Source organism: Anguilla rostrata, chromosome 3, assembly GCF_018555375.3.
Source record: "Anguilla rostrata isolate EN2019 chromosome 3, ASM1855537v3, whole genome shotgun sequence".
Taxonomy (NCBI): Eukaryota; Metazoa; Chordata; class Actinopteri; order Anguilliformes; family Anguillidae; genus Anguilla; species Anguilla rostrata.
The window spans coordinates 43958673-43981619 of NC_057935.1; the positions used below are offsets into that span (position 1 = coordinate 43958673).

The 22947-nt window shown below is 42.5% G+C and overlaps 2 protein-coding genes across 3 annotated transcripts; one reads left to right on the top strand and one right to left on the bottom strand.

The window, feature by feature from the left end:
• The first annotated feature begins 293 nt into the window (after positions 1–293).
• Positions 294–13671, top strand: LOC135250946 (WD repeat and FYVE domain-containing protein 2). Of its 2 annotated transcripts, XR_010329046.1 has the most exons (13): positions 294–597; positions 2381–2448; positions 3318–3391; positions 3963–4017; positions 4353–4503; positions 5140–5252; positions 5358–5484; positions 5806–5911; positions 6298–6399; positions 7699–7829; positions 8366–8474; positions 8857–9967; positions 10033–13671. XR_010329046.1 is itself a non-coding variant. In XM_064327806.1 (12 exons), exons 1-12 carry the CDS (start codon positions 461–463, stop codon positions 8884–8886), a joined length of 1203 nt encoding a protein of 400 aa, XP_064183876.1. In that variant the 5' UTR covers positions 294–460; the 3' UTR covers positions 8887–13671. The 2 variants fall into 2 exon arrangements, 1 of the variants encoding a protein (XP_064183876.1); XM_064327806.1 differs by having other exon boundaries at positions 8857–13671.
• A 727-nt stretch (positions 13672–14398) lies between these two features.
• LOC135250947 (dehydrogenase/reductase SDR family member 12-like) lies at positions 14399–22824 on the bottom strand. Its single transcript, XM_064327807.1, has 10 exons — positions 22571–22824; positions 21995–22128; positions 21385–21467; positions 20873–20965; positions 20316–20397; positions 20054–20115; positions 19618–19722; positions 18266–18356; positions 17711–17848; positions 14399–16391 (listed from the first exon to the last, which is right to left on the bottom strand). The coding sequence occupies exons 1-10, from the start codon at positions 22624–22626 to the stop codon at positions 16270–16272; spliced, it is 966 nt and encodes a 321-aa protein (XP_064183877.1). The 5' UTR covers positions 22627–22824; the 3' UTR covers positions 14399–16269.
• Between the last annotated feature and the right edge of the window lie 123 nt (positions 22825–22947).

Consider the following 22947-nt stretch of genomic DNA (forward strand, 5'->3'; position numbering starts at 1 on the left):
TTTTGAAATAAAATCTGTTATTATAAAATAAGAATTAAATTAAATGTAACAATTTCCTTGTTAAAACGAGTATTAATTCACATTTTATGAGTTCACTTATTGAGTTGTTTCAAAATGTATTTACTAATTTATATATGCATATATATATATATAGCTGCATTTATTCATATTATAAAGGCATATTTATTTATTTGATAAAAATTGGATTCAATAAAATCGGGTCCCTAAATAGGTAATCTGCCGGCTCGAGTCCTTTATGTCGGCCAGCGACAGTTCACTACGCAGGCGCAGTCTGTCTTCTGAGAAAAAAAGACGCAGTAAACCGTGTCAGCTGACTCCCAGCATCACTTACAGTCAACACACTGCATTCTGTATTCAAAACGGAAAAACAGCACACTTTGATCGAGTTCGGTGTTATGCTTCCTAGAGTACATTTTGATGAAGGGACAACTCCTTCGCTATGGCGGCAGAAATACACCCAAAACCGCAGGCTCGTACACCCATACTGTTGAGTAAAATCGAGGCTTCTCAAGATGTGGTGAACACGGCGGTCATCATTCCAAAAGAAGACGGGGTTATTAGCGTGTCGGAAGACAGGTAAGGATATGATAATGTGTCATACCAGCACAAAGTGCAGTAGCTATACGCATATTAATTGAACTCGTATAATCAAGCTATTTGTGGATCCAGACCTCTGCCTGCATGAACCTGTTTACTGCACAGCATGCAACTCTATCGGCAGCATTCGTAATTGACACATAAATATGGTGAATAATTAATATAACCGTAGTTATTTAATTGCGTTATATTTAGCTTGCTCGTTTGCGCAAAATAGTTGCATTTCGCAAACGGAAGCGTAGTTCTCCCCTATTATTGCGCTTAGGTCGGTTGTTGTCATGGCTGACACCTGCGTTCGTTGAACACATGGCACGAGTGGAACTTGGTTAGTGCAGTTACATATTGATGTTCGGAGTTGCCCATTAAATCTATAAATGCTCTCTGAAATCACCCCTCTGTGCTAAGAGAAAAAATGTGCAGGGAATTGCCAAAGTCAGCTGACTTGGCAAACGCAGATATCCAGGTCAATCTTCTTTTCCAGGGCGCCGGACTGCCTCCGCAAGCAACAATCGCACATCCGTACCCGTAGCTAAGAATGAAGTGTTTTTCTTTAAAAAAATAACATTTCGTTTATGTATATCCAAATGACGCAATGTATTTCAGCACTATATTCCAATTCTGATTTATAGCCAGTCGTTTCAGGGAAATATGTGTTTACCTACGGCGACATTAATGCGTGAGCCCAAGTCCTGGTGTTTGTGGTGCACCAACGTATTGTGCAGGCACATGTAGTAGTCATATTGAGTGTATAGCTGACTTTAAGAAGCAACCTGAAATATCTTAGTATTGCCTTCTTGTGTCTGCTTTATATGCTCAAAGACACATGATTACTGTATCTTAAAATTCAGTGTTTCTCAACCCTGGTATTGGGAACCTAATGTGTATGCTGGTTTTTGTCAAAGCCAATCTCTTGGTCAGTTATGGTTGTTGAAAATGTGATTAAGTTTTTACCATATTTGCATAACTTATTTTAACACAATGCAGGTTTTGTTTGTTGCTGTTTGGTGTGAGTAAACTCTATTCATTTTGCACAGCTGGTTTCAGGTTTCCACACTCAGCAAGTGTGACTCAACTGATTTCACATGTAATTGAATCAATTAAAACTTGAGCCTCTTTCACTTGAACTTATTTCCCATATAGTACACTGAAGCACAGTGAATGAAAGCGTAGTTGGACTGATTGAAATTCCTGGGATGTGAATATGGGACATTTATTTTTTGGGCATAATAAGCTATTTCTGGCATAATAAAGCCAATATTCTGTCTTTAAGGGGGTAAATTGTCTGTCAACAGATGGGAAAAGTCAAATTAATAACAATTAGTGTCTCATTAAAAACAATTAGCAACTTGCCTCTATGGTTGGAACAAAAGCCACGCTGGTTTAGACTATAGGATGTAAAATAGTTGGTGAGTGAATGCTGTGTGTGCCCTGTGTTAGATTGGCAGCCTGTCCAGGGTGTATTCCTGTCTTTTGCCCAATGCATGCTGGGATAGGCTCCATCACCTCCCGGGACCCTGCCCAGGACAGGCGGGTATAGATAATGGATGGATGGATGTAAAGTAGTGCACACTCTGCAGCTGGACCTGGTGTGTGAGATATGGGAGGTGTAGCAGTAACTGAAGAGTTGTAACTGGCAAAAAATAGTTTTACAAAAATAACACATGTGCTGTTAATGTATAAGGGAGGGTAGAGTTGGGTGTTAAAGCTAGAACAGCGCTTTGATTGCAGGCTGTGTGTTACTGTTCCATCTTTCTTGTTCCAGAACAGTCCGGGTATGGCTGAAGAGAGATGGTGGTCAGTACTGGCCAAGTGTGCACCACACCATGCCAGGTAGGCTACCTCTGGATGGCACTTGTTCCCTGGCTAGAATAGGGGTTCATGAAAAAGCAGAATGTGCATGCCCAAAAATGTCACAGGTGCTGAGTGTATGGCATAGACTGATGGAGAACGACACTTTCTCTGTCGTCTTAGTCAGTGACAGCAAGTACCGTTACAAGCTAGTTTATGTTAAATTGTCAAAATGGCAGTAACAAAACAGTATAACTATGAAGTATCATTCAAACAGTTTAATTGTTCAATTTCTTTGCCTTTGCAGTAAAAAAAGTTCTTTAACGTTGTCATTTGCTCTTCATTTAAATGAAGGTATCGGAACAGGCACCATTTAGGCACTGGTACCATTTTAAAAGTATTCTTTTAGCACAGGTATTAGCAAAGTCGAAACAATACCTATCCCTAGTTGCTGGTGTCTTTTCAAGCTTCTAATAGCAAAATACATTTGTCATGTTGATTCTTTTGGTTTCTCTTGTTTTGGGAAAATTGACGGGAATGTGACTGTTCTTGGAGGACCACTGGGGAACTGGAACCACTGCTGATAATTGCCTTTCTGCCCCGTCACATGCCCAGCTGTTTTGTATTTATCCAGAACATTACATATCACATCCCTACCTCAGTGTTCAAGATTCAGTCTTAACTGGACCTCTTGTCTTCTCCCCGAGTTGTGCGCCCATTCACTCATACATTTACCCATTCGCTCACACTTAATCACACTCGTTCGTTCAATTAATCATCCACTCACTCTTGCGTGGAGAGTCTTTCATTCACTCAGCCACTTATTGACTCATTGTTCATTCATTCGGTGAGCCAGTCGTTCACTCACGCACTAACCCAGTCTGCCCTTCATCTCCTGTTCTCCTCTGCAGCTCCCTGCTCCTGCATGTCCTTCAACCCAGAGACCAGGAGGCTGTCAGTGGGCATGGACAGCGGTGAGGTGTCTGTAAGTCCTTCACTGTCACAGGCTCTGGCCTCTTAATCACTGACCAGCTACCTGCTTAATAGAGAGACATTGTTGTTTCAGATTTGCATAACTTCCTCAAAATACACACGGCAAACATTTCAACTGGAACAAACTCCATATTGACAAACACAAGGGTTAGAAAATGCATAGTTTGTATTTGGTAAATTTACCTGCTCTGTAGTTACAGCAGAAAGTGTTCATGGTGTATGGTACGTTGTGTTTCATAGTAACAGAATCAAGGTAGTAGATATGTACTCACTGAGGTTTGTGCTCTGGTTATATTCCTTTCTTCTCTCCCCTGTTCTGCACTTAGTGGGAGAGTGTTCTTAGTGTTCTGCACTCGTCTTAGTGGAGATTCCCCTGAGCATACAGTGACATTTTGTGCATGATTGGTCATTTCCCCTACAAAAGCAAAAAGTGTTCGGTCTTCTAATATGGTTTGTAAATGGAAAGAACATTGCCTTTTACAGCTGTTACAGCCCTTTTACAACAAATGTGGTCATTCTGCATAGACTTTTACTCAATCTCTTTGTCTCTTTCTCTCTGAAAGGAATTCATCGTGTCTGAGGACTACAACAAGATGACCCCGGCACTGAGTTACCAGGGTGAGACAGGATGTTCCAGTTATAGATGATTCTCAGATTTAATAGCAGTAAATTTCCACACAGTTCAGTCAGTTCCTTCCTGGGTGATTTCTCTGGAACTTCAATGGGGTAGTACTTGGAAATAAATAATACTGCCTTAGATACAAAATTGGCATCTGAGGTCACCTTGATTTGCTCTTTGATTAAATTACCCTCTCCATCTGCGGGCTAGATTAGGGCATCTGTTCTGAAAGTGACCAATGTTGTGCATTTCTTTATTCCCAGTGCAATAAAGTGGGGCTGATGTTCTCATAATGTGTGTGTGTGTGTGTGTGTGTGTGTCTACGTGTCTCCAGCTCACCAGGGCCGAGTGACAGTGGTTCTGTTTGTCCTGGAGATGGAGTGGGTCCTCAGCACTGGACAGGACAAGAGCTTCACCTGGCACTGCTCTGAGAGTGGCCAGCAGCTGGGCAGCTACCGCACTTCTTCCTGGGTCACAGGCCTACAGTATCCTTCTGCTTGTCTTGGACTGAGCAGAAGGCTGTTTCAGGGGACCCTAGGGGGCGTAACCCTTGAGTTCTGGTGGTGACATCATAATAGGCCTGAACATGCTGGATTGGCTTCGAAGGTCACATGTCTAGGGGCACTACACAATATGACACGGCGCCACACTACAATAACCACAGTGCACGGGTACAAGAGTAGAGCTGCACATTGTGCGGCCAAAAAAGAGTGTATAAGTACCCTTCCAAATTCTCTGCTCTGGCAGGTAAAAATCCGAAGATACTACTGGCCATTTCCTGGTGAATGGTCATCTCCTTTAAAAAACCAGGATGTTGTTGTCTTGTTCATGGGAACTGTGACTGTTGACACACATGTTGTCAAGCATGACTTCTGACCTCAGACTCCCTACCTGTAATACCCATTGCATCCCTGTGAGCAATGACCTTTGACCTCAGAGTCCTTGCGAGTAATGACCCCTTACCTCACACTCCCTGTCAGTAATGCCTTGTGACTCCCTATGTGTCATGACCTCTGACACCAGACTCCATGTGAGTCACGTGTTTTGACGCCAGTGTTTTCGTGAGTAATGAGCCCTGACGCTAGTCTCCCAAGAAGGAATCTTTAACCAGAGGCTCGCAGGTTTGACGTGGAGACACGACATGCCTTTGTGGGCGACCACTCTGGTCAAGTGACCATTCTGAAACTGGAGCCAGACAGCTGCAGCCTGGTCACCACTTTCAAAGGTCACACAGGTAAGACAGTCTAAACCAGGTAAATTAATCCAAATGAGGGAGGTCACTCCATGATCAGGTGAGGTTCTGATCGTGTCTGTTATTTGTGTCCTTCTCTGACCCCAGGCAGTGTGACAGCTCTCTGTTGGGATCCGGTCCAGCGCGTCCTTTTCTCGGGGAGTTCCGACCACTCCATCATCATGTGGGACATCGGGGGTGGGAAGGGCACGGCCATCGAGCTCCAGGGGCACAAGTATGTTTGGGGGGCGGGGCCTAAAAGAGATTCAGGGACGGGGTGGGGTGAGGAGTGGAATTAGAGGTTGGGGTGTGTTGTTAAATTCAGTCTGAAGCACTGGGGCTGCATGTTTTTTTCAGGATTGCACAAATTAGAGGAAACCTCTAATGACAGGCCTTGGTTCACTGGTACCTGAGAAGTTAACTTACTTTTCTTTGAGAGAAAGCTCCTGTGTGTCCTTGGCTATTCTACAGTGCAGATAGCAAGTGTACAGAGAGTGACAGGACCATTAAAACAGGATATAATCTTGTGTGTGTGTGTCCCTGTGTCCCTGAACAGTGAGAAGGTGCAAGGACTGTGCTATGTGCCTCACACACGGCAGCTCATCTCCTGCAGCTCAGATGGAGGCATCATCGTCTGGAACATGGACGTGACACGACAGGAGGTTACTTTTTTCATTTTCGTTATTAATTGTGCAGATAGACTATATGGGCTTTTGTAAAACAATAACTGTCAATACCATCTGTCATACTAGTAAATCTGAATCTGAATTTGAACTTGAGAGAGGATTTGTTTTTGAGTGTGAGACCGGCAGCAAGAAGAGTGTGTGTGTGTGTGTGTGTGTGTGTGTGTGTGTGTTTGTGTGCGTAGGACAGGGAAAAGGGTTCAAAGGAGTTAGGGAGTGAGTGGCCTTGCATGCTAGTGAGAGAGTCATATCTTTGTTATACCTTATCTTATCACATCTCAGTACTGGCTGCGTAGCTTTGGAAGTCGCACCTTAAAACCGATCTTCTATGTGCTGAATATTTTCTCCCTCCCCTTCCTCCACAGACCCCTGAATGGCTAGACAGTGACTCGTGTCAGAGGTGTGAGCAGCCCTTCTTCTGGAACTTTAAACAGATGTGGGACAGCAAGAGGATCGGCCTGCGGCAGGTAGGTCACCATGGCAACATGCCCTTCTGCTGACATGCTAACTCGACATTGTTGCATCATGTCACATGAGCACGCCTTTGCTCTATCATGCCTACACACCGACGCACTGCCCTCCTGCCTGCTTTACACACCTATAATATTTCTATAATGCCATGGCAATGCTGTTACACAGATCTGAATTATGAAAATTGTAAATGCCATTATAAATGTAATTTTGCTTCATCAGTACAATGCTTCAAAATATCTGAGACATCAAAGAAAATAAGAGAGGATAAAATGTCCGTTTAAAGTTTAACGTTATGTTAAACAAGCTGGCTAGAATAGCATTGTTTACCCGCTGCTCTTGGGTCATTATCATATGAAGATTGCTAACTTTAGTTATTAATTAGTTGCTCTCCTAGGTTTGTTTTATAAACCCATGGGTTCTGGCAAGGGTTAGGGTCTCATCTGCGTACTAACGGAGGGGACTCCACACACCCAACAAATGTATCAAATTGTTGATCATTTCTGAAGACTGATCACAAAATGGAGCAGTACATGAAAAAAAAGTTCAGTTTGATTTTTAAATCACAGCAAATTGGTTTTCTAATAACATTTACATATTTTATCTTTTTAAAAATATTTTTTGGTGGGGTGGCAAAGTTAGGCAGGGCCGTCCACCCCTCCTGATGTATCGAAGGGGAAACCCTGCTACTGTGCTACCAATTTCTAAATATAGGCTATGAATCGCAGCGTGATTGATTGTTGACCTTCACAGATGTGCATGAACAGACAAAAAAGCTTTTCAGAGTGTAGATCAGTGTAGATTTTTACTCAGCACTTTTGTCCAAGTGTGTTTCAGTAGTGATCCACTACGGGGCAGCAAAACCTCATGGTCAGCAGCTTAGAACTTAAATCCTGGTTGTTGTCCTTTTGGGAGTGTTATTGCTGTGCAGGATTTCACACATATTCAGATGTTTTTAAATCAGGTAATCCCATTCATTGTTCTTGCTTTAGCCAATCCACGCTCTATAAAGACCAGTGACCCTAGTAGTGCCCTGAAGCTCATTAACATGGGCACTGAATATAAATGTATATGCTCAAGTGGGTCCTTGAATTTCATAGTGAATGCTTTTGAATTTGCTCTGTTGCATGTGCTAATTGTGAGAAAGTCAGGGTCCATAACCTTTCTAAGTAATGATAGAACACAATGGCTCAGCTCCTGGCTGCCCATTTCCGTTTGTCATTTCATTTGCTGTTAGCGTGGCTCCACAGTGTAGAGGCCAGAGCCTCAGAATTTCCTGTGTTCTGCTCTCCCAGCACCACTGCAGGAAGTGTGGCCAGGCTGTGTGTGGGAAGTGCTCCTCCAAGCGCTCCACCATTCCCCTCATGGGGTTCGAGTTTGAGGTGCGGGTGTGTGACAGCTGCCATGTCTCCATCACCGATGAGGAGTAAGTGAAAAGCTGGACTGGTCACATGACCCCGTATCAATATTACTGTGATACCCCAATAGAAGAGTGGGTGCAATATAACGAACTACACATGCACTGTTGAAAACTGTCTTTGTAATGCTCTCAAAAAAGCCTCTATAAACTAATTTGAAATGTCTAAAAGAAAGAATTTGTGTCAGCTCTAGAGAATCGGAAAGCTATTGACTCAGAAAAGCACTAGCTGGAAAGTCACACTGGCTGATCTGTAAGCTTAAAGCTGGTTCTTGCTCTGTCAGAAATTAAGTAGCATCAGTGAGATGAAAGATTTGGTTTTGGCATATGAAAAGCAGGTCACGCTAATTATTCTGAGGATGAGAAATAACAGTCCAAATTGATTTTTTTTTGCTGAAGTTCTGTAAGTACATTGTAATTGCTGCTGTGATCTTAGTGCAATCTAATACAATTACGCCCATTCTTCACAAGCCTGAGGTTGTCATTGTGTTTTATTGGTTACGTCACCGTGGTCATAATCTTCGTTGTTCATCTCTGTGTTGTAGCCGCGCCCCCACAGCAACATTCCACGATAGCAAGCACAGCATCGTGCATGTGCACTTTGAACCCACACGGGGCTGGCTGCTGACCTCCGGCCCTGACAAGGTCATCAAGGTAAGACCTGCAATGTGCTCCGCAGTGGTAAGGGCAGTCTGGATAAGAGTGTCTGCTGAATAACCATACAGTAAATGCCCATCGGTCCGACGGGGTGGAGTGTGATGGGGTGGACTGTGCCGTTATATTGTGAGCCCCCATATCCTTTAGTTTAAATTTACAGATCTCTCTAATGTAGTTTTTGTGACTTGTGTAATCAAATTCAGCTTTGTGCTCATTGAAAGATCTTTAATGAGTCATCCTAAATGTGCTTCAAACGATTGGAAATGGTTGGAAAGGCATGTAAATCTCAACGTTTGTGGTACTGTGTTCTCGACATTCTAAACCTACTGTTTGTGCACTGGGAGTCCCTCTCACCTGAAACATACCATCTCCCCTACAGCTATGGGACATGAGCCCAGTGGTGTCCTGAGGGACCTATGCCACCCCTCATTCTCTGAGAGTGGGGCAATGTTCATGTGTCATCAGAACAAGAGAACGACAGGAGCAAAAAAACAATGAACACCTGAGCATCTGAACAGAAATTGAAAGGGAGCTGTGAAGCACAAGATCTCATGACCTGTTTTCTGAGCCTTGTCTTTGGTTTGTTCTTTGGGTTTTTTCTTCATTACTGTCCTTTCTTAACCCTGATCTCTGATATGTGTTATACCGATCTTTGATTGGCTGTCTTCACTGTGAAGGGGAAGAACTTGCAGTGTTTGCCTACTGCTTTTCGTTTTTGACTTTTGGAATGAACAAAAATATGAAACAGAAGGTCTACTGTTTCAATGGTTGATTTTTTGAAGGCGTGGGATGGGAGAAAATGGAGTGCTTGCTTTTTCTCTGTGACCATTACTGTACGGGGGTGACTTGAATTGGAGGACTTGCAATCCCCCCCTCCGTGAATTTGTGAATTTAACGCTGTGAACAACCAAGAATCACATGGGTGAAACTGACGTGGCTTTCAAGCGGAAAGCCAGGATGCACGGTTTACTGTCTTCGTTCTTCCCAGAAGAAGCAGGGCTCTCCTGGAAGTACTGATCAGTGGGGGAATGCTTTTTTGAAGGGAATGGAGACTGCAGGGACACACTACTGTACTGAAGCACCCAGGAAACCTTGATTTGATGTTGGTGGGAGATCAGAATGTGTCAGTTTCTTAGGGGGTTGACTGTTTTTCATTAATCAACAAGATTCATGTTTTATTTTTCATCTGTGCTGTCTGGCATTTGAAATGCTCTTCAGGAGTTAGTGTAGACCAGCATTTCTCATCTGCTGTTTCAAACGTGCATATGGATTTTAATTTATGCCAGGCAATGGTGCATGCAATTGTCCGTGTATTTTGAGAGATCGTAAATTGCTTAACAATTGAGATCACAGTTTCAGGTTACTGTAGCTGTAGCAGGGTCCCTGTCACGAGATTTAAGTGGATTTAAGACAGAAACAACATATCGCCACAGGGGCAGCCCAATTTTGTTAAAATGAATTACATTTGTGCCGTCAATGCCATGTAACAGGTGACTCGGAGGGCATCGGTGTGCCTTGTGCTGATGCCTGGCACTAGTCCTCCTCTTCTGGTTAGTTGAGAAAAGGCATGCGTGTGTGCGTGCATGCTTGCTTGTTTGTTTTGCCCCACTTTAATGCTGTTCGAAGCCTTTTAAAAGATGCTTTGCTGCACTTGGCCATCTTATATGATTGGTTGATTGGAATTCCTAGCATGATTTAAGCACAGCTGCTATTCTGTTGTGCACTCTATATGTATTGCACTGATTTAAGATTTCTTTATAGATTTTTAAAGAGGTAGCTAATTAATTAGTTTTTATTGTGTGCGAGTTATTTCTGTGTATGCACAGGTTGTGTGGGAAGCTGGTGTGTTCTGTACCCTGATCGCGGTAGCAACATGTTTTACTGTCGTTGTGTGTTCTTGTCTGTTTTGTGTCACTGTCCCAGACTGTTCACTGTCACATACTGTATTTTACACTGATGGTATGTGCATATCGATTTATCTTTCACTGATGATATGTGCATATCGACTTGAGTTCAAAGGTTAGCCTTGGAACAAATCATTCCTCAAACTAGCCCCTATAACAGTTTGAGGATTGGCTGCTTAGGGTGTGTTTTCCCTGTAGTTCGTTGGCCTGTTTGTATGGATTACCAACTTGCAGGCATCACCTGTCACTTAGCAGAATTTTTTTAAACATGACAGGTGACTGTTACCTGCGTGAGCATGTGGCTATGATAGCACAGAAGTGTTTACCAGTTCACATAGAAGTGTTAGCAAATACCTGTGTCTCTAGTTTGGAATTGTTATTAAAACACAATTTGCGGATAATAAGTGTTGGCCCAGGGCAAGGGTCTCAAACTCCAGTCCTGTTGGGCCACAGTATCTGCTGTTTTTTGTGATTTACTTTCAGTCAGCAGCCAGTTTAGGCCTTGGAAGCAAGGTGTGTAGTCTCTTTAGTTAGTCATTGACTTTAATTAAGCCCTTAAGTACAGGAACACATACAAACCAGCAGACACAGCAGCCTTCAGGATTTGAGTTTGAGATCTCTGGTCCAGGGTGAGTTTCCTGTATTGTGTCATGGCAAACTACATACATGGTATGGTTCACCAAACATACATTGATTGTCTTTAATTTCTGGGGTATGTAAAAACACTGTTGAGCAGTTGTGAATTGTGAATTCCAAGTAGTATAAGCTTCTGCCATAATACATGAAAAAGAAGTTTTTTCATCACTAAAAAATATTTAAAATTCAGCATGAGAATCATTACATAATTGCTGTGAAGAAGCTTCCTGTTACTATGCATTTGGTTTGTTGTTACATTTTGTTGTGTTTGCTCATAACTTTTTGTGTTTATTACACAAGTAACTACTGTAAAAGTAAGTATCATTATTGATTTTGCTCCCATTCCTGTCAGCCAATCAGACCAGATCCTGAAGGGATAATCCCTTCCCCTGTGCCCCCCTGGGATGGCCACTCTACTGACACTACAGACTATAAAACTTCACGAGCATGTAAACAGTTCTCTCATCCAGGATTCTATTACAGCAGCTGAGAGACTTGGAGAGCATCGATGAGGGAGCTGAAGAAGAAGGCTCCTGTAGCCTGTGTTAGTGTGGGCCTGAGAGCCATGTTTGTATGCCCGGTGTAGGAAGCTTTACAGACAGCAGTGGTGTGGTTCTGCCCTCTGCAGCCATCATATCACAGCAGAGGTGAAGAATTGCATTGTGAAAAGAAGCATCTGACTGATTGCACTTGTTTTGTGCGGAGATAATGAAATTGGTGGATCCTACTTCCTGCCCACAGGGAGCCAGGCAGCATAACCAGAAAGTATCTACCACTGCTTAAAAAATTAATATTTACAGTCAGCTACATCACACTTTTCCCTCTCTTCCACACACTTACCCAACATCATACATTGCGGTTTTTGCCATTTCATTTGGGGGTTGTCACAACCTCAGCCTCCCCAACATAATGTGGGCTGTGGCATTCCAGTGGAAATACATTGCACTGAGCACTAAAATGAACAAACTGCTGCAGAGGAGACAAGCTGAGCTCTGAATTTAAAAAGGGAAGTCTCATTTTTGGGTCAGTTAATGTTAATGTTCCCACAAAGAATCCTGATATCTGGGTGATGACATTTCTGATAACAATCAGGTTTTGGTATCATTTTTGTTAAGACCGTGGGTTGTATTAGCTTTGTGGCACTCAAGGATGACTGTACTGGCTGACATTAGCCAGGCTTTTTAAAAGCCGTCGGCCTGATATTCACGTATTATGATGTGTAGGAGGCCATTGTCAGCAGCCTGCACTGGAATACAGTCATTTTCAATCTAAAAGCCAAAGTGTCACAGTGCCATCCTGAAGTGAAAACTGCAGGCAGATCTGCTGCATCCCTGTAGAGCTCACAAACACAGGGGCATTTAAACAAGCTGTGGGATTTACAGCACTGTCTTTCCATGAAAATTGGTTTTAGTGCAGGGATATGGACCAAAGGCCAGGGTCAGTTAAACCAGGGTGCGGTTTGTCGCTTCATTTGAAGTAGAGATGCATGCATGGAAGTCATGCATTTCTTTTCTTAGATAATACTGAGGTGGATGTGGCTGAAATGAAAACAATTTAGAGAGACAGAAGAGAAGTATATTAGCATTGTGTAAAGGCAGTGGTCTACTGGGGGTATTCATCTATGCCCTTGCTCTCCACAGCACAAGAGAAGATATAATTAGCACACTGAGCTAAAGACTGAAGGTTCCCCTGCTAAGGGAACTAATCGCTTTGTAGTTGAAGCTCCAAGGGCTGACATTCTGTACAGGATACTGACATACAATTCTGCAGCGCCTGCTTAAAATTATTACCTAAAGTTCAGGACTACATTGTGATTACACTGAAGCAGCTCTCAAATCTTTCAGTAGCTGATAGCTGGTTATGATTGGTAAAAAATAAATCTTTGTTCACAGTCATCTGGTCATTCTGGGCGTAGTCTTCTTGTGATTGAGTATAAACAACATTCTGTTTTTGTATACATTCCAATCTATGGAATATCTTAAAAATCTTTAAAAACATTTTTTTTTCCAATTTGAGGCATGGATACCTGCTGTTGAAGCAGGTTCAGTTAAAAGTTCAATTAATTTTATTGGATTTAATTACTTTTTATTTTTATAAGTGACTTTTTGGACAAATTAATACCTACACAAAATGGTTTCTGAACTGAATCATTGGGGAACTTGTATATGATATTGCATGAACAAAATCAATTTGAACATTGAACTGTACTTAAGTTTATAAATGCAAATGAAATCATATATGTATCCATTTTATTTATGTGTGTGGATAAAATGTATAATGTGTGTATTGTAATGTATGTTATCCTATAAGCACAATAATTAATGATTGTAAATTGTCTGTTGGGCCTTCATGATCTGCTGTGATGTTGTACATTATGTTTAACTTGGCAGATTAGGAATACTGGTCAATACTGTTGTCCTCATTAAGTTGTGAGATGAAGACTCATTGCTGTCTGAAAGTTGTTCGTTCCAATTACTTTTTCAGATGAGGAGAGAAACAGATGAGATGGGGCTGAATCTCACTGGGAAAAAACACAAAAATTTAAAAATATTTTTTAGAAATCACCTTCATGCATTTCACTTCGCTCCCCTCCCACACATTCATACAATTCCGTGTCACTGATGCATGAATAATAAAAATGTATTTTAAACAGCGCAGTTCGGTGTGTATCATTAAGCTTGTACAGTAAAATTACAAAACATTGGATCATTTAGCATACTGACCACATCATTAATTCAGAAGGGTATAGTCATGCAAAAGAATGCAATTACAGACTTTATTATGATCAGTTTCAGATAAATCTGGCTTTATTTTTAAAGCGGTACAGCACTAATCTTTCTTACGCTGGTCTGGCTGATGTGGAAGACCTGATATAAAGCCTATTCTCCATTTTATCAGGCCCTTCACAGAACCTTGTTAGTGTCACATGCCCTCCTGCTCAGGACTCAAGGCAGTGTCACGTGACCTCCAGCTTGGCACTGTAAGCAATAGCACATGGCTATGGTCACCAGTTTCTCTCCTCTTGTTTTCTTGCTACCGTGACCTCCACCCACTAGAGGTCACGGTAGCCTCTTTGTAAAGCCACTTCTCAGCTATCCCATTTGCATGTCCTCAATCATCTAAGTGAAAAAGTAATCAACACCAATTAAGCACAGACAATGATTGACAGTGATGTTTACAAGCAACACTCAAGTGTTAAATTCTTATTTACTCACTACTAAGGACATGCTGCAGTATTTTTAAATGCTATACAGGCAGGGGCATGTTTGTTTTGTTAGAAGCATTGGGACATGCCCACATTAAAATAAGAGCAGTGATGTGATGACCAACACCCCAGGAACAGACTCTAGGAACCCCAAAAGATGAGACGGCAACAGTAGGTGCAATAAATGACAATTTATTAGCCAATGCGCACACACAGGGAGAGTGTCTCTTAGGCAGTCCAAGAGAAACTGGACTTCTATGACACGTGTATAGGCGATTAACTATGGAGTGCAGAGTTCTGTGTGTATGTTAGGACCTTAAAATCGCTAGGTGTGCAGTGGTAAGAGTCAAAGTGGAATGGCAGGTTAAAGTGAATGCAATTTATTGATTTATTGTACAATATATTAAAAATGACAATATACAACGGTGCAAAAGTGTGTGTGGAGTTAAATGGCTATGCACATAGGATTGCACATTTCCACTTATATAAAAAAAGATCAAAGGAAAACCCCAAGTCATCAAATGAAGACACAAGAATAACAAAACAGTACATTACTGATTCTGCTTACGCTATCTCTGCAAGCATACCACACCAGGTTAACCTTTGTATCTGGCTGGGTGCTGACCCATAAGTATCAAGATCTTTAGTCAGCAACCCACCACCAAAGACACCAACTTGTTCCCCATGACATTGGCTTTCCAACAATACAAAACATGATTACATTCTATTATGGAGAACCTAAGGTTCACATAATGCTGATCCAGTAGGATGTTCTGCAACTGAGCACTGTCTCTTTATCACACCTCCTCACACCCTGTCAGCACAGTAAACCGTCTGTTTTCCTTTGGGGGGTCTGATAAGGGGCACACTTCTGTAAACTGCCTTACACAATGATGTGTAAGGTGCTTTCTCCTGGTTACAAATCTAAGGGCTGCGTGATACACAGAGTCAAGTGCTTTCAAGGCTGTATCAAAAGCCTGCATATAAATAACATCCCCATAATCCAACAGGGAAAGAAAGGTACAACAAACTCTTTTCTAGCATAGCCAGAAACATGCTCTATGTCTAAAGGGCAATAGTTCCAGGAGATAAGTACTCAAGTCATTCGGGTGTGGTGGCTTGTTTATACCGACTGAGTTTTTTTTACCACGGAAGTATCATTTTGCTTTCTGAGTAAGGTTTGGAAACATTTCTCCAGCTGTATCTCAGAACTCACCCAGTGACATTGCAGTGCTCTTTTCTTGTGCTAATCATTTGTAATTGCCCAGCTCGGCTTCAAGTGTTCACGAAGATAAGCGCAGTCACATTTTTAATAATCAATGTTATAATCCAATAAGAATTTCTTCATGCTATCTGCAACTGAGGAGTCATTCATGGCAGATAGGTACAGTGTCAGCAAGGAGAACTTTCAGATCGGTTGTGATAGATTTTCCTTGAAGAACACTTAAAATATGTAAAACATAACAGTATGATTCGTCCGTGACCACAGATATGATGTCAGTTGTTTCAATTAGTCCTTGTATGACCATAAATCAGGTGAACGCTAAGGCAGTGTAGCACAGTGGGTAAGGAACTGGGCTTGTAACCGAAAGGTCGTAGGTTCGATTCCCGGGTAGGACACTGCCGTTGTACCCTTGAGCAAGGTACTTAACCTGCATTGCTTCAGTATATATCCAGCTGTATAAATGGATACAATGTAAAAATGCTATGTAAAAGTTGTGTAAGTCGCTCTGGATAAGAGCGTCCGCTAAATGCCTGTAATGTAATGTAAAGTCAGATGGCTGTGCTGCGATGTATTCCCAACTCGGAGAAAACTAATGACCTGACATCACTTTAAATTGATGTCGGACACTGCTATTGGACAGAGTGCATTTTGATATTTATAAAATATTGCAAAACACAATTTACAATCAACTACAAAATCGGATTAGTTAAAATAAGTGTTATTAAAATGATTTAGGTAAAAAGTGTTATTAATATGATTTAGGTTTTGTTTAACTGTTGCTATCAGGAGTGAGCTGATTGGTTGGTCAGACAGGCGACTTGCCTATGAAGGCTGTGGTTTGAATTTTTGGACCAGCTGCTCCAGTTCTGTTTGTAGCCTCTCCTCATTGTCAGGTGTAGATCGGGAAGCGGCCAGTGGCAGGTGGGTGGATACAGCCTTACGGTCTGGTGCATTGTGGGAAAGAAGGACAGGCGAAGTCAGCCGACTGCACGTGGGTTCATCATTTGCAAAGACCCAATAGCTAAATAATTTCACAATTACCCACTGAAACACCGTAATACTCATTGAAACCCTCAGTACTACATATCACTTGGAGGGGTAAGCTGTATTGTAAATAACACTGGTCTGTGGGCTTAGTAGTGGGCATTTCAGTTCCTTTCAGAGACTTGAGTTTTTTGATTCAGTTCACTATGTTCACTATAAGAATTTGTTCACTGATATGTTCAGTAGTACTTCCAGTCACTTGTTGGTGAAGGAACGACTCAGAGGACCCATGTCCTGCATTTGTTCAGCAGAGATTTGTTCAATGATTCATTCCAGCAGCAAAGGCTGTGCTGCAAGCTAACTGATGAGAACCGATGGTAAAACAAATTTGAGGCTGCTGGGTGACTCATTCGGTTGAGACACCATGCATGGATGAGCCCACGGTCCCTGACTGAATCCAAACCATGCCAATGCTAAATTGCATCACCCAGGGTACAGGAGGGTTCAGTCGGTTAGGGGTCCGTATTTCATAGCTCTTTGAAATGGACTGCACGCTAAATTCGCACACGAGATTTCTTCCTCCGACTCAACCCTATTCATGCTTGGCTGAGGGAAGCAGTGTTAAAAGAAGCAGACTGGTGTTTCGGAGGAGAGCCCCGCAGATGACTTTGCCCACCCAAATCAGCAGTGGGGATTGCACATGAACGCTTCAAATAGTTAAATTGGGAATTTTAAATTAACTCAATTCAATCTATTCAAACACGTGAATATTTTTTCAGTTATGCAGCTACGCATTGACATTTCAACAAGAAGGCTACCTATGAGCTGACTGCAGTTCCTTCAGTTTTTTTTTGTCCACTTCAGTTATTTCAGTTAATTCACTGATTCTACCATTGAACACCGCTAGTTCCTTCAGTTCACTTCTCTTTGAGTTCACAGCTGGATACACTGATTCATTCCCTGACTGTTGTTTGCTTGGTGGCGTCCTATATTCAGTGAGTCCTGGCATTTTTAATAAACACAGCCCACTCCACTCAAGATTATGTGTCCTTCTTTTAACTCTTTCTATTGACTCTCAGAAATATTCAAATTGAATCCACATGCAAGCAGTTGCAGATGAAGTGTATGGAAAGAAACAAAATAAGTGGACATAACGCCAAAAAGATTTGCTGAACTTAAAGATGCACATTTAATTGGTCACAAGACTTCAGCAGGCCACTAGGTCTGACACCCAACCTCTGAGTCCCTCTTCAAACTGGCCTTCAGCATAGCACCTCACCCTGGAAGAAAAGGCCGCTGGGGTGTTTGATCGCGCTGGCGGACACTGCGAGCCACAGGGCGGTGTCGGCTCCCTGAGCCTCCGTTCGCAACCTGTTCTTCATCTTCTCATAGAACTCTGGCATGGACGACCGCACCGCTGCACGCACGCACACACACAAAACACACAAAACACACAACGTCGTTCTGGATAATAGCACCTGCTGAATAAATGCAGATGGTTGGTCAGGGCACGGACAGGGTCAGAGCATGTCAGGGCGGGTTGAGGGTGTATTGGGGCAGGATGTGGTTGGTCAGTGTAGCACAGTGGGTAAGGAACTAGGCTTGTAACCGAAAGGTCGCAGGTTCGATTCCCGGGTAAGGACACTGCCGTTGTACCCTTGAGTAAGGTACTTAACCTGCATTGCTTCAGTATATATCCAGATGTATAAATGGATACAATGTAAAAATGCTAGGTAAAAGTTGTGTAAGTCGCTCTGGATAAGAGCGTCTGCTAAATGCCTGTAATGTAATGTAATGTAATGTAATGGTCAGGGTAAGAGTGTGGCGATGGTACCTGGTGTATCAGCCCAGCCCGGGTGCATAGAGGAGAAGTGGATCTCCTTGTGCTGAGCGGCCCACCGCTCTGTGAGAATCACCTGCTGCCTCTGTCACAACAGCACAACACAATCAGACTACCGTACAGTACACAACACAATCAGACTACCGTACAGTACACAACACAATCAGACTACCGTACAGTACACAACACAATCAGACTACTGTTGGGAAACAGACAGTTTTGTGTATTCTGCGTTTGGGAAGTTTCCGCTGGGCCCCAGGGGGGAAGGGGGTGAGCCCCCCTGTTGTATTCAATTTCAATGTGAATGGTACCTGTTTGAATAGGTAGGATGGATTTGAATTTGAATGGTCCAATCAGAAGGAAGCACAGCCTCATCACCAATCAGAGGCAGTGATCCCTTTCAACAATAGAATTCCACTGTATAAATCTAATCACCCAACAATACTATTTTGAACTTCCTTGCTGAGTTGTTCCCGTAGCCGGCTGCGTAATAAATCTTCCTGTTTTTACTACAAACTTTTGATCTGCTTCTTCCTGCTCGCAGCGCCAATTTGTAGGGGAATCAAGATGTTCCCAAAAACAGGTAAAATGACCGTTAGCCCAGGAAGAAGCAGATCAAAAGTTTGTAGTAAAAACAGGAAGATTTATTACGCAGCCGGCTACGGGAACAACTCAGCAAGGAAGTTCAAAATAGTATTGTTGGGTGATTAGATTTATACAGTGGAATTCTATTGTTGAAAGGGATCACTGCCTCTGATTGGTGATGAGGCTGTGCTTCCTTCTGATTGGACCATTCAAATTCAAACCAATCCTACCTATTCAAACAGGTACCATTCACATTGAAATTGAATTACAACAGGGGGGCTCGTCCCCTTCCCCCCTGGGGCCCAGCGGAAACTTCCCAAATGCAGAATACACAAAACTGTCTGTTTCCCAACACTACCATACAGTACACAACACAATCAGACTACCGTACAGTACACAACACAATCAGACTACCGTACAGTACACAACACAATCAGACTACCGTACAGTACACACCACAATCAGACAACCATACAGTACACAACACAATCAGACTACCGTACAGTGCACAACACAATCAGACTACCATACAGTACACAACACAATCAGACTACCATACAGTACACAACAACACAAATCAGACTACCGTACAGTACACAACACAATCAGACTACTGTACAGTACACAACACAAATCAGACTACTGTAATGTACACAACACAATCAGACTACCGTGCAGTACACAATGCAGTCATACTACTGTACAGTACACAACACAATGCAATCAGACAACATGACAGCACAATCAAGTGCCATTCTCACCTTGTTCTGGGCGTAAGCCATGGTGCCATCGAAGGTGCACTTCTCAAACTGCAGGTCATCCACATTCAGCTTCTGAACCAGCATGCCACCTGAGGACACTGTCACCTGAGGGGGGAAGGACCTCACATGACCCCTCCCACAGCAAACTCATCTTCCTATTGGTCCACACAGCTTGAGCTAGCAACTCCACAGTGCCTACAAGTGATCCTGATCAGCTTTCAAAGTTTTAACAAGAGAAAGTGCTGATGGTACTAGTCAGCTCAGAAAATATACCCTGATTACGGATTACAGTTAATGCTAAAATCATTTAGTTACCACCCACAAGGTATGTCACACATGAAACATTTTGATTGAATGGTGGTTTGTTAAAATACGCCTCTTGAACAGAATATGATGTGCTACCTTCTGAATCCAGAGGCAAAGCACAATCACTCACCACTCTAGGGTCTTGAGACTTCTTCAGTGCCGGTATGAGTGCTGTGGTTAGGATAAACGTGCCTGGAAATGAAAGGAGGGAAAATTTGATTCCCACTGGCCAGCTGAGCAAACAACGAATCATGTAAGACTGTGTGCGATGGTGGGCAGTTGAGTGTGTGAATGTGTTCAATGTGATGGTATGAACTTGAGCATGTAATTTTGAATGTGTTTTTGTGTGCACGTGCATTTGTATGTGCATTGACAGTGTTCTGTGGTCTCACCTAAAGTGTTTGTGGCAAAGTTCTTCTCCAGACCGTCCTCTGTCAGCTCTCTCTGGTTCACCATACAGCCAGCGTTGTTGATCTGGGAGGATCAAACACAGACGTAATAAAGCCATTGAGCAACTACACGTGTGAAATCTAGTGGGTCACTTTGATCTGGATATCAGAGTAGATCATGAGATGTCATGAGATGTCCTATTTAATAGTTTCACCCTCTCCCACATACCTGGATGAGACCCCATTTCTGTATACACTAAGGCTATAAAAATATCAATAACAGAGTGCACATACAATGGAATGTGTTGTCACCGGAAATTTATCCACAATACACTTGGTAATGGTGTGAATGGAAACACATTGGAATGTGCCTTTCACTAAAGCTGTGCCCACCTGGGAATTGAACTTGCGACCTCTGACTTACAAGCGCAGGTCCCTATTACACTGCACTGTCGCTCTAACGGCACAGGATGTAAAACGTTGTGTAAGTCGCTCCAGATAAGAACGTCTGCTAAATGCCTGTAATATAATATAATGAATGTGATTGTATGGCAGCCTACCAGCACATGTAAGCTGTGATTCTCCTGGAAGCTCTGTGCAAACTCCCACACCTGTCTGGGGTAAGACATGTCCAACAGGTGAACATGGACATTCTGGGGACAGAGGAAAAGAGGACGAGATGATGAGGAAGGTCTAAAAGCTTGCTAAAAGGAAAGAAAATAGATACAGTAAGAAATTCTGCATTTCTGCGGGGATTATAGACTAGATTGGACTGCTGAGGTTATATAATTTCATAGGAATTTTTAGCAAAGGGGTGATTTACACTGGGTCTGAACAACAGTACGGGCTGAAAATAACCTTAAGACACTATTAGAAATTACTACTTAGTTAAAACGCTTGATATCAGTTAAGACTTTCAGGACAACAAATGATTCGTCCTGTATGAAACTAAGCATTGCACCAGTAATAATGAGTTTGTTTTGCTGCATATCCTGATTTATCCTTTTTTTGTATTATCAAGATGTGCGTAGCAGGTCAAACAGTGGGTGACAGGTACACCGCCCATCTCTACCTCATTTTCGCTTTGCTCCACGATTTCCCTCCTGGCCTCCTCAGCCCTTTCCTTGTTCCTGCAGATGAGGTGTACCGTCCCACCTGCAGACATACAAAACTGATGCTCCTGAGATGCCAACTTGGTAAAGGCACTCACCACTGTGCAGGCTTGATACTATGTTAGCAGTATTGAGCCTCAGCTATGTCATAACATAGACCGACTGTGACACACCATGGTCTTCCCACCATGGTTACAGTGGGTTTACAGTACATTAGGCAGGATTGGTCAAGTTACTGTTCCATCAACTCGTTCCAACTATGTGCCATAAGTGACAGATTAGCCTGATTGTGTGTGGGTGTTGACCGAAAAAACAAGAATCCCAGAACACCATTTATTATCAGTATTCATGAATGAGTCTAAGAACCTGTCACAACAGAAAGAACCGAAAACTCAGTTATCCATTTCTAGCTAAAAAAATTTAATAAAATAAACTATAATGGCTGAGGCGCAGATAAACACGTTGTAATGTCAAGGTCGTCTTCTCAGACCTGTTTATTTAGCAGCCTACCTATCGCTGTCATAGCTGTGGATAACGCTGGAACTAGTTGGTCACTGTAAATGCACTTACCCCTTTTCGCGATTTCACAAGCAGTGGCTTTCCCAATGCCACTGTTGGCCCCCGTGATCATGAAGTCCCTACCACTCAAATTCACATCCAGGTCCCCAGCAACGAAATATTTAGCGGCGGTTTCATAGCCTCCTCTGCAAGACATGCGATGGTTAGGGGGCTAATGTTAATCAGAAAACCGATCTTACATACGTACATAAAATATTAAAGAATCGGTAAAGAGCACAATGAATTAGCTAGCTAGCTAATGTTAGTCTAGCTAAAACACCAGCTAGGTCTCGCTGAGTGATGTGGTCATGATCTCAACTACGTACGACAACTCATGTGTTAGCTGTCATTATCAAACTGTACTGACAAAGGCTAGGCAGCTTTGCGGAATCGCATCAAAAGACTAACGTATCATTACAACGATTCAAAGCAAGCTATTTTTTACTACACTAGTGTCAGCCGAATACTGATTAGGTAAGTTAACGTTCGTCGACAGCCTAACAGTATGGTATCAATGGTATCAATCTAGTAAGGTCGCACAATTTGAATTTAGCTGGCCAAAGGCAAAACAGCAAAATAGCAACTCACTTTGTGTATTCCTGAAGTCCTTTCACGAACCACACGGCATTCCTGTAAAGTGACATCTTTGGTTTATTCTATCTGCGAAGACTCTGATAATTGTACGTTCAACAACTTCTTGGTGAAAACAAAGGCAAGAATTTAGACAGCACCAACCCAGAGTTTCATAACATAACCGCGTTTCATAAGGGCTTGTTTAGCCATGTCACATGTAGGGATCTACAGACGTGCTCCGCCGCTGTTGTCGCTGCTGAGCGGCTCACTGCTCACTGTAGTCTGCGCACTGTGCAGACCCTTCACTGCTATGACTTAACCAAGTTAATGCCATTATCCTAAGCTATGCTTGTCATATAAACGTAATGATGTTATGCCGCCCTCATGTTATG